Source organism: Homarus americanus, unplaced genomic scaffold (assembly GCF_018991925.1).
Source record: "Homarus americanus isolate GMGI-L3 unplaced genomic scaffold, GMGI_Hamer_2.0 scaffold30535, whole genome shotgun sequence".
Lineage (NCBI taxonomy): Eukaryota > Metazoa > Arthropoda > Malacostraca > Decapoda > Nephropidae > Homarus > Homarus americanus.
Genome location: NW_024732440.1, coordinates 3155671 through 3169832, shown reverse-complemented (window position 1 = coordinate 3169832; position 14162 = coordinate 3155671). Strand labels below are relative to the sequence as shown.

The 14162-nt window shown below is 41.9% G+C and overlaps 1 protein-coding gene across 2 annotated transcripts; it reads left to right on the top strand.

Annotated features, from left to right (window-relative positions):
• Window positions 1-6426: 6426 nt before the first annotated feature.
• On the top strand, window positions 6427-11591 carry LOC121868688 (crustacean hyperglycemic hormone-like). 2 transcript variants are annotated; one of them, XM_042369524.1, is made up of 4 exons: window positions 6427-6509; window positions 10452-10687; window positions 10881-11007; window positions 11226-11591. In XM_042369524.1, the coding sequence occupies exons 1-3, from the start codon at window positions 6462-6464 to the stop codon at window positions 10978-10980; spliced, it is 384 nt and encodes a 127-aa protein (XP_042225458.1). In that variant the 5' UTR covers window positions 6427-6461; the 3' UTR covers window positions 10981-11007; window positions 11226-11591. The 2 variants fall into 2 exon arrangements, with proteins under 2 accessions (XP_042225458.1, XP_042225459.1); XM_042369525.1 differs by lacking the exon at window positions 11226-11591 and having other exon boundaries at window positions 10881-11008.
• The last annotated feature ends 2571 nt before the right edge of the window (window positions 11592-14162 follow it).

Sequence of the window (14162 nt, the reverse complement as noted above, 5' to 3'; positions counted from 1 at the left end):
TATATATATATATATATATATATATATATATATATATATATATATATATATATATATATATATATATATATATATATATATATATATATATATATATATATATATACACGTGTGTGTTGGTGTGGGGATTAGTGGATGACATCATTATGACCTGACCTCATGTTTAATAAGGTCACCCTGTATATTTAAGCCTCTCTCTGTCCATGTAATCCAGTTGCCTCTGAAGATGTCTTGAATAAAGACGAAAGCTAAGGTGCTCCGTTGTTTCCCTTTTCCCGTGTGATTTTATCAAGATATATATATATATATATATATATATATATGCACTTTAACTGAGGGTTTTTTGTCCAGGGGGGCTTTTGTCCTTCGGAGATTTTGCCCGAACCCCCCACCATTACACATCATCACACACCACTGCACATCAAACACCACCACACACCATATTCACCCCCGGGCGGGTGAGGTATACACATAACAGTTGCCATTGTCAGGTGAATATTGTTGTTTCTGCCCACTTACAAACTTATTTTGTAGTAAATTAAGCATAAGTTGTGACATACATACATACATACTTACATACATATAAAACAAACACACACACACACACACACGTGTACTGATAAATCGACTTATTTCCCGGAAGTTAATGAAACGTTCCTGGCATTCAGAGAATTAACTTAACGCATCAGGTTAAACGAGGTGGGTAAGCGTTAGTGACGTCATCCATCCACCTCCCCGAATCCAGGTATCTCCACACAGGTGATGTGTCTTTATCCGATCTTTTGTGGTCTGTTCCAACATAAGAGTGACTCAGCAGTTACTACCTTCGCATTCCGATGATTTCCTTGTAAATAAAATGAAAAGCTACAATTGTAATTTATGTAATTAACTTTGTACAGTAATTGTATATTCGATAACGATAGATGTAAGAGGAAGAATTGTAAGAAGGGGTCAATGAAAGGCTTAAATAATCAGCAGAATGTTTGACCGAAGACATCAATATCCAGTCAGTCCTGCGTGAGTTGCCAGTACAGGTACCATGTTGCTCTGTGAGTACTCGAAGTCGAGGATATCACTATTTTTAAGAAATTATAATTAACTACCGTACAGTATATACATACATTTGGTGTTTAACGAGACAGGTTGTTGTATTATTTTCTTCTATACATTATTCCTTATTTTGATATTAACTATTTTTTCTGGACGTGGGAAATATTGACATTGGTAACAATGTGATGCCACGCAGCCAAGAGAGTTCTTTTCACATACTGTAATCACTTAACGTCGTAGTGGCAGGCGTAGCTGTTGACTCACCGAAAAGCTTCTAAACCTGTCATGAGCTTGTGAATGGATCCTGATGTGGGAGACTCCGTGGAACACTGGGGGAGTGAGTACATGGTATACCTGACTGTGTGCCAACCTTCTGGCGTCATCTTCAAACCTGTCCTGCGGAGTAATACTATTCATTCATTTTAGTGTAAAAAACACACACGCGCTGTCTCTCTCGCTGATAATGTGATTTTTTAATATTTAATAAAACATCAATATTTACATCTTACCTTGATTTGGATATCTATGTCGCAATTTTCTAGTTTATTATTAAGTCATCTAACTATAGTGTGTGTAAGTAGTGAGAGGTGCTACTCGACACACCAGCAGAGGTGCTCCTCGGCATACTAATTATCTACTTGTTTAAATCTACACATTAGGTTTTATATAACTCCTTAATGACACCATTGTAAAGTATGTTTGGTGTGTCTTCAGTTTCAGGGTGTGGAACTCAAGACGCCAACTGCTAACGTAACACCCAACCATTCTTCAGAAAGAGGACATACCCACTGAATCAGGTCATTAATGTATGTAAACAGCCTCCCAGAACCCACATGTAAGGCTGATGCTGAGGAATTTCCATTCTGGTTGTGTGTTCATCTACCAACTATCGAACAACGCCACGCCTTAACCCGCTCTTCACCTTTCATCTGATTTTATATATTTATTTATTTTTATCGTTGCTATCATCATTTTACGCTTTTAAACTGTATATATATATATATATATATATATATATATATATATATATATATATATATATATATATATATATATATATATATATATATATATATATATATTCATTGATTTTTGTTTCTCTGGTGAGAAAATTGGATTGCCAATAAGAACAAAATCAAATGCAACAGATCCCAGAGAAAGGAAAGTTCAGAACACAAGAAACAAACTGCTAGTGATTTCAACACGTCCCTCACAAATGGAAATTTACCGGAGAAAAAGAAAACTACAAAGAAATGAGAGGTGGGAGAGAGGCCAGTAGGTTAATAGCTGTTAGACTACGAGATCCGTCGCAAGGGAGCATAATAATAATGTTCACATAACGAAAAACTCAACTTTTACAAACATTAATACTTATCAGTAGCAGATCTACTGAAAATCGATCGCTTGCTGGAACTTCAACACTGACATCCTGAACATAAGTGACACTCGATATGATAATATAAGAACGAAGAAACAGCATAAACAGAGATCGAATATGAAAAGTACCTGGGTGTCTATGTTGCCAACGAACTGAGGTTCTTGGGCCATTGTGAGAAGAAGACGAGTGAAGCAACTAAGCTAATAGGTCTTATAAGATCGTTCAGATATTATCTAGTAACGCTCTTCAAGAGTGAGGTTCTTCCCCATTTGGAGTACTTTCACCCCGTCTGGTCCCCAATATATACAAAAGACTGTCAGGTGATTGAAAATGCCCAAAGGAGGCCACCATTGCGCTCCGGCACCTCAGCTACCCGGAGAGATTAGAATGCCTGCAATTGCCGAGCTTATATTTTTGGCGAGCAAGGGGTGAATTAATTTAAATCATCTCCAAGACCATTACTCAGTCATGTTTTTATACCTGGTGCTGGCGGGCTCCCGTTCCACTATTTAAGGTCACAGTTCAAGGTTGAAGAAGCAACAAGTTCGAAAAATTGTCAGGGCAAACTTTTTGGTAGTAGGCAGCTATCAAACAGGGAGGTACTACCACCTTGGAAGGTATTGGAAGCATAATGTGTTGTCTAATGGTAGACCCTGCTGCCATATGGCATCACAAAAATTGTGACCACGTCCCAGGTTGCTGAGCTGACGTTTTACCTCATTTACACACAATCGCAGAGTCTCAATTGTTTCTCTCACTTTGTCAACACAACGTACATATATCGTTTCCCATTCTTGATTTTTATATAATTTTTGTATTTCTTTATTATTATTATAATTATTATTACACTTTCGCCCACCAGGCCCCGATGTCGGTCAGTGACCTGTGCCCGGGTGGGCTAATAATTCCTGTTAAAAAAAATCCTCTTGGAACAATCTGCCAGAGACTTGTGACGGCAACGAGTGTGAGCTCATTCAGACTTACCAACACTGGAGTAGGTACAGATTTATTCAGGATCGGCAGGAGCCAGTGCATGCCCAGTACTTGCCAACAGTACGTAACAGAGACGTGATCGACCGCCCAAGCGCCTAACGAGCCGATCATTGGCGAAGAGGATAAAAGTAGAGTAAAAGTAATATTCAAATAAGCATCTCAAGGGACACTACTCAGTCGAGTGTCCTTACCTGGAGCTGGCGGGCGCTCGCCCCACAAGGGGTCACAGCTCAAGGTTGAAAAAGCCGCAAGCCCCCAAAAACTGTGAGGGGTAACTTTTTTGGAGTGAGAGTTGTGAACTCTTGGAACAATCTGCCAGAGAGTGTTGTGACGGCACCAAGTGTGAGCTCTTTCATGACCAGACTTGACAAGTACTGGAGCAGGTTTAGATGCATTCTTCTTACTCCTGTGCCAGGAAAAACAAGTACACGAAAATTAATACAAGAGAAGAATTGCTTACATCTTCAATAAACACAAAAAATATGATCATAACGAAAAGCCCACACCAAGTTAACCACTCCCTCACGCCCACACCAAGTTAACCACTCCCTCACGCCCACACCAAGTTAACCACTCCCTCACGCCCACACTAGATCCACCCCTTCTTACGCCCACACCAGGTCCACACCTTCTTTACGCTCACATCAGGTCAACCAATCCCTCTCGCTCACACCAGGTCCACCCCTCTCACATCCACAACAAGTCAACCACTCCCTCACGCCCACATCAGGTCAACCAATCCCTCTCGCTCACACCAGGTCCACCCCTCTCACATCCACAACAAGTCAACCACTCCCTCACGCCCACATCAGGTCAACCAATCCCTCTCGCTCACACCAGGTCCACCCCTCTCACATCCACAACAAGTCAACCACTCCCTCACGCCCACATCAGGTCAACCAATCTCTCTCGCTCACACCAGGTCCACCCCTCTCACGCCCACAACAGGTCAACCCCTCTCTCACGCCCACACCAAATGCACTATGTACATTGTTTGTATACCTGGAATGCCTATTTTTTTATTTGTATACTTGCACTGTCTGTGTATATTATTTATATACCTATACTATATGTACAGTACGTTGAACACATGATCAGTCTGTATAAATTGCTTGTATGCCTACACTATGTATATTCACTATGTACATTGTATACTTGCGCTGTCGATGTACATTTTTTGTATAACTTCACATGTACAATACAGTAGAAACTGAGTTAATGTAAACTTTTCTGATAATTTTACTGAATATATATCAATCTACAACACACTAGATTCAGTCTGATAATGCAGCAGTTTATATTTTGAATAATGTTGTCTGTTATCTAAACGCACTTGTTTGTATGTATTAACAAGTTAAGCAAACGTACGACAGTTAAATGTTTGCCGAAACTGTTGCTGCTTCAAATATCGTGTACTTTACCCTGTATAATACAAATAATATGTTCTAGTTTCCTATATCTAATTATAGCTATGCAAATACAGTATACTAATTCCCATAATCTTGAGTTATCTATATCTACTGTATGTCATCCTCTATTTTTTCTTTCATAAAAATAACAATCATCTAAAGATTTTATGTTATGTTTTAATTTGTCACGTTTTGTTTGTTTTCATCTATGTAGATCTGAACTAACCCTGCTGGTTGTGAAGTCTCTTACAAGTGGTAACAGCGGCATCTGATGAGATGAATCGCTAGACACGCAAGGAAAAACATGAAAACATTTTCCTTCTTACATTTTAATTCAGTTAGTACGAAATAAAATGAAGATTATTTACTCATTCATAGACTGTTTTAAGGAAAATATAAATAGTCATACTAATCTCATAACACAATTACGGTAGCCATTTATACTGTACAACAGATAATATAAAATATTTGTACGTCAGGCAGCGAGTGATGTGCAGCAAGAAGTTGCACAGAAATTATCAAACATTATAAATTTCTTCCTTCGTGTAGATTATAGAATGTGTATGTAGTGTTGTGTGATATTGCCTGTTCTTGAAATTCTAAAATAGATGTCTATCGTGGCCAAAGAACTTCCACGATCATCAAAATAAACTGCATGAAGAAGATGCAGTTCACTAGAGGCCACATAACAGCTGAGGAGCTGAGCAACACCACCACAGATCACAATTTTACGGTGTTGAGGACAAGTCCACACACACCAAGATGACACATAAGCACCTAAACAGATGATACCATATCGAAACATATTGACCTCTGAGAAAAAATGGACAAACACTGGGCAGATCAATATGTTATGTTGGCTGCAGCTTCAAATATGATTTACAAATCACGTACATGGATCACCTAAATAATAGACACCCCAGTTTACTTCACTTTTAGAATAACCACCCTAACGCTACTTGGGGAGTAATTTAGTGTTTGCTTAACTCAGGTTGTTAGGTTAGGTCAGGTCAGAGTTTGGTGGTTCAGGTGAACCCCTGTTATATATAAATACCAAACACAAGAGCCCTTAAATGCAGTTCACATTAATATAAGAGTCTTACAAGTATTGGGATGCGACTCTTATAAACCACAAGATACTCCTCACTTCATCAACTCGCCCAATACACAAACTTGACCTGCCAGCAAACACAGACAGACACACACACAGACAGACACACACACAGACAGACACACACACACACACACACACACACACGCGCGCGCGCGCACACCTTGTTCCTCACTGCACTCTCCAACTGATATACGAGTATATTTAATTTTGTCTTTGTAGTTCATTGCATACAAGTTTCATGTATCAATTACTTATGAGAGAGAGAGAGAATATTTCGAGAGAAATAATTAACACTCACTACTGCTAAACGATAACTGACAGCTAGTGTCTGTAATCTCTTCTCGAGTATTAGCTGATATTCTACTTGACATCTTAAAAGGTGAGATTACAACATTCGTGTGAATAAGAAGATAAAGAGGAAGAGTGACGTCATCACTTCCGTAGCCAACCAAAGAGAATAAAGCCAGCTGCGCTGGCTGTACAGTCAGTCTGCTTTCACCCACCGCAGAGGGAAGATATGAACAATCTGTTCTCCATTCAAACAACTACACTGTCGTACACAAAAGTAAGTGGAAGCAACTTTTTATTTATTTTCGTGGTCAGTAATTAGTCTGTGTGTTAGGATACATGAAGCTATCGAGTACACTAGTGCTAAACCAGACCATTATTTAATTTTTGGCTCGCAAGGTGAACTGGTTTACGTGAAATTTTCCTTCTGAACTCTTAGATTCAGAACTGTGACCTAATTAAACACACAAGGAGAAAACAGCGTTGTGTCACCTGTGAACACCAAACATGACCCATTAACAGTTTCAGTGTTAATACAGTACATCCGGCCAGTGGTTCCCTGAGGCTATTGTGGTCTTTATCATAACTCGCTTACTGTCTTTGATACATTATATATATATATATATATATATATATATATATATATATATATATATATATATATATATATATATATATATCTTGATAAAATCACACGGGAAAATACGACAACAGGTACCTTAGCTAGTACTCCGTTGTTTCTATTTCAAATATTGACCTATAAATTATCCACGTTTTCATTGTGGATTAACATGAAATATATATATATATATATATATATATATATATATATATATATATATATATATATATATATATATATATATATATATATATATATATATATATAGATATACATATATATATATACAGAGAGAGAGAGAGAGAGAGGTGCTGTAGTATAAGACGAAAATTTGGCTGCTGTTCCAGACATAAATTACGAAACCGTAGTAAAGTGCGGTGAAACTGATGGACTCCTGGAAGCCGTGTACATCTCACCGCAACAGTGACGTCACCTACACGCCTCACCACAACACTGGTGTTACCTACACGCCTCACCACAACACTGGTGTCACCTACACGCCTCACCACAACACTGGTGTCACCTACACGCCTCACCACAACACTGGTGTCACCTACACGCCTCACCACAACACTGGTGTCACCTACACACCCTCACCACAACACTGGTGTCACCTACACGCCTCACCACACACTGGTGTCACCTACACGCCTCCTGCCACAACACTGGTGTCACCACGCCTCACCACAACACTGAAAGATTGTCACCTACACGCCCTCACCACAACACTGGTGTCACCTACACGCCTCCACCCACACAACACTAGGGTGTCACCTGCCTCACCACAACATTGAGGTGTCACCTCACGCCTCACCACAACACTGGTGTCACCTACACGCCTCACTGCACAACACTGGTGTCACCTACACGCCTCACCTGGCCTGGTGTCACCCCTACACGCCTCACCACAACACTGGGTGTCACCTACACACGCCTACCCACAACACTGGGTGTCACCTACGCCTCACCCTGCCTGGGTGTCACCTACACGCCTCACAACAACACTGGTGTTACGCCTCCACCACAACACTGGTGTTACCTACACATACTCACCACCCAACACTGGTGTCCTTACACGCCTCACCACAACACTGGTGTCACTTACACGCCTCACCACAACACTGGTGTCACCTACACGCCTCACCACAACACCGGTGTCACCTACACGCCTCACAACAACACTGGTGTCACTTACACGCCTCACCACAACACTGGTGTTGCCTCACGCCTCACCACACACTGGTGTCACCTACACGCCTCACCACAACACTGGTGTCACTTACACGCCTCACCACAACACTGGTGTCACCTACACGCCTCACCACAACACCGGTGTCACCTACACGCCTCACAACAACACTGGTGTCACTTACACGCCTCACCACAACACTGGTGTTACCTACACGCCTCACCACAACACACCTACACACCTCACCAAATTCTTACCAGACAAAATTCAATAAATTAATTTTATTTAGCTGTTGAAATACAATTTTGGTAAAAAAGTTTTACAGCAATTTTGTATTTTATGATACTGTATATATTTAGCAGTCATTTAGAGTTAATAACTTCTCCGTTCCTTACTTCAAGTTATAGGAATAATGATGTTTAAGGGAGAGAGCTATGAGGACTCCTATCTGGTGCACTCCCTAACCTCTCTTCTTGCCTCCAGCTATTACCTCTCTGGGAAACCCTTACCACTAAATTATTCTGTGGTCGCCTTCCTCTCTGGCGGTATGTGTAAATACTTTGATGTTTATCGTCGACTGCATAGTCATCTTCAGGACTGACAACTCCCATCAAAGATTAGATGAGGAACGTCCTGGATGTTCACCACATTCCACGGTGTCTTGACTGGATGCCTAGACGATTGTCTACTGTAATAGCAATATCTTCAGTGAATTCTTTTAAACTTCCGACTGGCCATAGACAATTATTTATAATGTATATCATCATAATACATATAAATTAAGTTTCTTAGAAAACCTAACCGCACCTTACCTTACAATAAGTAAAATTTGGTTATCTTACAGATGGTGAACGACATCTTAAATGAAACAGCAAATTTTCCGATTTGCGAATTTATTTCCATTAACCTTTAGCAACACAAAAAAGTACTGTAACTCTATTTACCTAATGTGCAGTTTGTAGTTGTTGTCAATTGTAGACCCTGACTAGAATGAACTAAAATAAATAAATTTGATCTAGATTAGGCTGTTCTGGAAATATAGAATTTGGTGAAACGAAAAATTGCTATTATGTAAGTGTCTATGGAACAGCCAGACAAAAACGACTTCCTTAATCCAGCCCGACGCCTCACCCGCATGATGTTGTTTCTTGGAAGAAGCGTCAGAGGAAACATCTTGTACAGTCTCACCTAAAAGTTCGTTAACTCTCCCAGCCAGCTATTGCTGCACTGCCTGCTTCAGATGTATGAACTTGAGTCTGTTACTTCGAACCTTTAGATTCATTCGTATCGGTTTCATGTTCTGGTTGGTACTGAGACAGTTTCAAACATGTGAAGCAGGCAGTGCAGCAATAGCTGGCTGGGAGAGTTAACCAACTTTTGGGTGAGAATGTACCTACCAGAGAAGGAGGAAAGATCTGTTCACTGCCCATAACCCGACAGCCAGGATTGTTTTTCTGGTCATTGTTCCTTCGTAAGGATTTTAAACCTCAAAATTAGATTTTTGCGAACACTGAATCGGGACAGGTTATTGAGTAGATTTAGGATATTGTAGGTAAAACTTTTTTTCACGACTGAAAATAGGCTTCCATTTTTTTTTAATTTCCGGTATCCATACTAGCAGTTGCTGGTGACACAAAAATGATCACAATATCCAGAGTCACTGGCACACCCTGACTAAAACTCCATTTCCTCGTCCCACTAACCATGTGTTTCCTGTTACTGCTGCCGTGAATAATATATAAGTTGGTACCTGTTAGCTCGATTGACGACTCCGCAATATAGGTAATACGGTTGACAACCCTTTATCCGAAATTCCGAAAACCGAAAAGCTCTGAAAACCGAAAGTTTTTTTTTTTTTAAACAGGGATTAGCCCACCAGGGCATAGATCACTGACCCACATCAGGGCCTGGGGGGCGAAAATGTAATAGTAATAACAATTATAATAATAATAATTATTCATAGTAAATAAAATATTTAATAAAAATACACCAAAATAAAATATGATAACATTAATAATAATAATATATAATAATAAAATTAATAAAAATAACAATAAAACAGGAGTACTGCAATAATAAAATAATAATAATAATAAAGAAATACGAGAATGAAAAAAAGATCAAAATTGAGAAACACGACCTAGACCTAGGAATTATTATTATTATTATAATTTTTATTATATTTTCGCCCCCCAGGCCCTGATGTGGGTCAGTGATCTGTGCCCGGATGGGCCAATACAAAAAAAAAATAACCATTCTGAAAACAGAAAAATTCCGAAATCCGAAATTCCTCTGGCCCCAAGGATTTCGGATAAGGGATTGTCAACCTGTAGTACTCTCAGATTATCTGTTTATACATTTCTTATAAAATAACAAAGTATTTACCGGTGGATTTATTGTCTTTTCAGATGTTGGTAACGGTTATGGTTATACTTGTCTTCACGTCGTCGTGTAGTGGTCGTTCTTGGCTAATCGACGGTGATGAAGACCTCCAATTGTCACAGTACCACAGCCTAAATAAGAGAGCAGTGTTCGACTCAGCTTGTAAGGGTTACTATGACCGAGAATTCTGGGGCAAGTTGAGCAGAGTTTGCTGGGACTGTGAGAACCTGTTTAGGCAACCTGGCTACCAGGATAAGTGCAGGTATTGTCATCAACTCTTATAGGTTCTCTTAAAGTCTTAACTTGCCATTTGAGGCAGTAATTGACATCTTGTTATTCATCTGCATGTGTTAATTATAAATACCGACTGAGCTAGTGAAAATCTGTTGGTTAATATAATCTCCCCTTCACAATGCATCACAACAAATATTAAAAGTATGTTTTCCCCACACCAGCGAAGGCTGTTTCGTCACTACGGACTTCACTCAATGTGTAAAGGCCTTGTTGCTAAATGTGGAAGAATACAACGAACTTGCTGAGTTGGTGCGCGGTTGATAAATCTACGATAATATAAAAAAAGAAGTAAGTGTGAAGCATCTATCTATGACAACTACTCATTTATCAGATAGATGAAGCCTCTCTGGCTAGTGGTGAATGAGGTTTCATAAATAGTTAAGTATAACATACAAGACATTACAAAAAACTTCAAATTACAAAGTTGTATTTTATTAGTATTGTTTTGAAATAACAACTGCTTAAGACATTAAAATCGTCACTGATCATATATTCTAAACTTTTAGGGAAAAAAGTGACACAAGAATCGAATTTCCTGAAGAATAATATCCCCACCTTCCTCACCACTGGGAGCGACGCCAACATGACAGGTCGGTGTTTGTTGCCAGGATCTATTGGTAACATCTTTTTCATCCTCGGAGGACCATCTAAAAGGACTTAACAAGACCTAGTTAGTCTAAATGACCGGTTTACTGAGAATTCAGACTGGATAAGAATTGGGAAAAACGGGAAATACTAATATATGCTGAATTTGCTGATATATTGTAGTGGACGTCTCCCCTACAAACTGCGTATCGCATTCCACTGTGCCGCCTTCCCTAGCAACCAACCAGATGTTACCGTATCTTAGCAACGAAACTATTCACCGGCGACTTCTCGGGTTTTCCCAACATGACTCATGGCGGCTGCTGCGGGGTATATAAGCTCTGTCTCTCCATTGAGATTCATTCTGCCCATTTTCCTGAACAAGCAACATCTCCTCCAGCAAGCTCCACGCTGTTAACATTTCATTCAACCAGGAGGCCAGCAACAGGCAACATCTTCTCTAACGAAGCTCCTGCACATCTACCTCCTTCAACAAGCTACTCACCGAACGTCTCTACCGTGCAGCCCCTCACCACACGGCACCTCCAGCACCAGACTGTCTATCATATAACTTATATATTATACAAGAAAACCACATTAGAGTTTCCTTCCATCCTGAGTGCTAGACAACATTAATATCTCGATACCCCTACAATATCTACTAAGCACACCAGGTATTAATATATGCAGATTTATTTGCTGAACAACAGTTATTAATATATACAGGTACGTTTACTGAGCACACCGGTTATTAATATATACAGGTATATGTATTGAAGACACCAATTATTAAAGTGTTCAGGTATTTTTACTGACACTAGCTGTTAAAATATGCAGGTATACCTACCTTTATTAACAACTGATGTATTCAGTTAATATGTAACTGTAAGATTGTACCATCGTACGATATGTTTTCCCATGTTGAGATGGGGGCTTGTCTTTGGCAGCGCCCGGTTGCCAGTCACCAGCTGACGCTGTTAGAATAAAGTCTACAAAGAACGTGGTCTATGACTCCAACCTCTCACATGGCGCACTGAGTAGGATATGTCTGGACCCGACACGCCATTACAGCCCTGACAAGAACGCTGACATGGCCCCTACACGTCCACGATTCTCGACGCCCTCAAGGGGACGCCAGGGCTTCTACACCGGCCGGGAACACCATGCGCGCCCAGCAGCAGGCCATGAGTGCATTGATGGCTCAGATGGCGTCTCTAGGTGCTGGCGGTGGTCATGCTTCTATGCCGGTCATGAAGCCCTCAGCAGCTGTCGCTCCAGAGAAGTGTGAGGCAGAAATGCCAGCAGCTGCGTTTAGGACATGGAGGCGGTCCATGGAGTCATGGGTGCTGTTGAACGGGTGGTCACAACTGGTGGCCACACTCCACATTCGCCTGAACTGCGTCCCTGCACTCCAAAGGGTGATTGACTCGAGATACCCCAGCGGTCAGTGGGAGCAGCTCTCGCCCAAAGAAGCCCTGGACGCCATCAGTGGAATGGTTCTTCAATCTTCAAACCAAGCTGTGAAATGGAACGAGTTTTTCAACAGCAAACAAGGTGAAGAGGAGCCCATGAAAAGGTATTTTCAACGATGCTTCGCAGAGGCAGTGGAGTGTGAATTTAAATGTCCCACCTGTGATAACGACCTCTCTGAGTACATGCTATTACGTAAAGTTATGGTGGGCCTGAGTAACCCAGTGTTGAAAAGGGAAATTTTCCAGGGGTACTCTAGTTATAATAGTGTTGAAGTGCTTAGAAACAAATGCATGTTATTTGAGGCAGCAGTGAGAGATGCTGGTGTATTGTGTCGTACGTCTGGCCAGGCAGTGGTGGGAACAGCCGCGGAGGCAGTGGCGGTTGGTGATGACGTCACCGGTGAGTCTGAGGTAGCTGCCGCCCGACCTCGACACCCCAGTCGCGCGCACTGTGGTAACTGCGGCATGTCACATGCCTCTGGTAAAAGTAACTGCCCTGCAAGTGGGGCTACATGTCGCAATTGCTGTAAGGTTGGTCACTTCAAAAGGTGTTGTAGGAGTAAGTCAGCCCTAAGTGCTCCTGTGGATGTGTCAGGCGCTGTTACAGTGGCAACAGCCCAGCTATCCCGCCACCCCAGGTTACAAGTGTTCGTGTCCCAGGCCGGGGGCAATTCCCCCGCCACCCCTGTGCTGGCTGTAGCTGACACGGGTGCTATGGTGTGTGTGGCAGGCGCATCCCTGCTCCGGGACATCGGTTTGTGTCCGGGGCAACTTCGGGCCCGTAATGGCCTAAGGGACGTGGCGAACAAACAGCTCAAGTGTCTGGGGTCTGCCCCCTGCCGCCGCAGGGAGGGCATCGGCTTCGTCGTCCTGCAACAATACTGTGCCTGTGCCTCTCCAGAGACGCCCTTCTGCTGCAGAGGAGGGTGGCGGTTGGCTCTGTGTGGTAGCCGACATCTGAGCACGGCCGAGGCCGGTTATGCTGCAGTAGAAGGGGAGGCCCTGGCTGTGGTGTGGTGCCTGCGCAAGGCCAGGCTGTTCCTCCTTGGCTGCCCGAACCTCATTCTGGTGATGGACCACCGCCCCTTAGTTGGCTTGCTAGGGGACAGAGCCTTCACGGATGTGGCGAATCCGCGCCTGTTCAGGCTCAAGGAGAAGACCCTGCAGTACCGATTCACGGTCAAATACTTGCCAGGGAAGCGGAACTGTGCAGCTGACGCCCTATCCCGCTTCCCCTCCCTCAGGGCGGCGCCTGATGCGGAGGACGTGGACCAAGAGGAGGACCTGTGCGCTGCAGTGTGTGCAGTCACAATCGCAGCACTGGATCAGGATGGGTGCATCACTATGGACGAAGACACAGTATGCAAAGCGGCTGCGGACGACCCA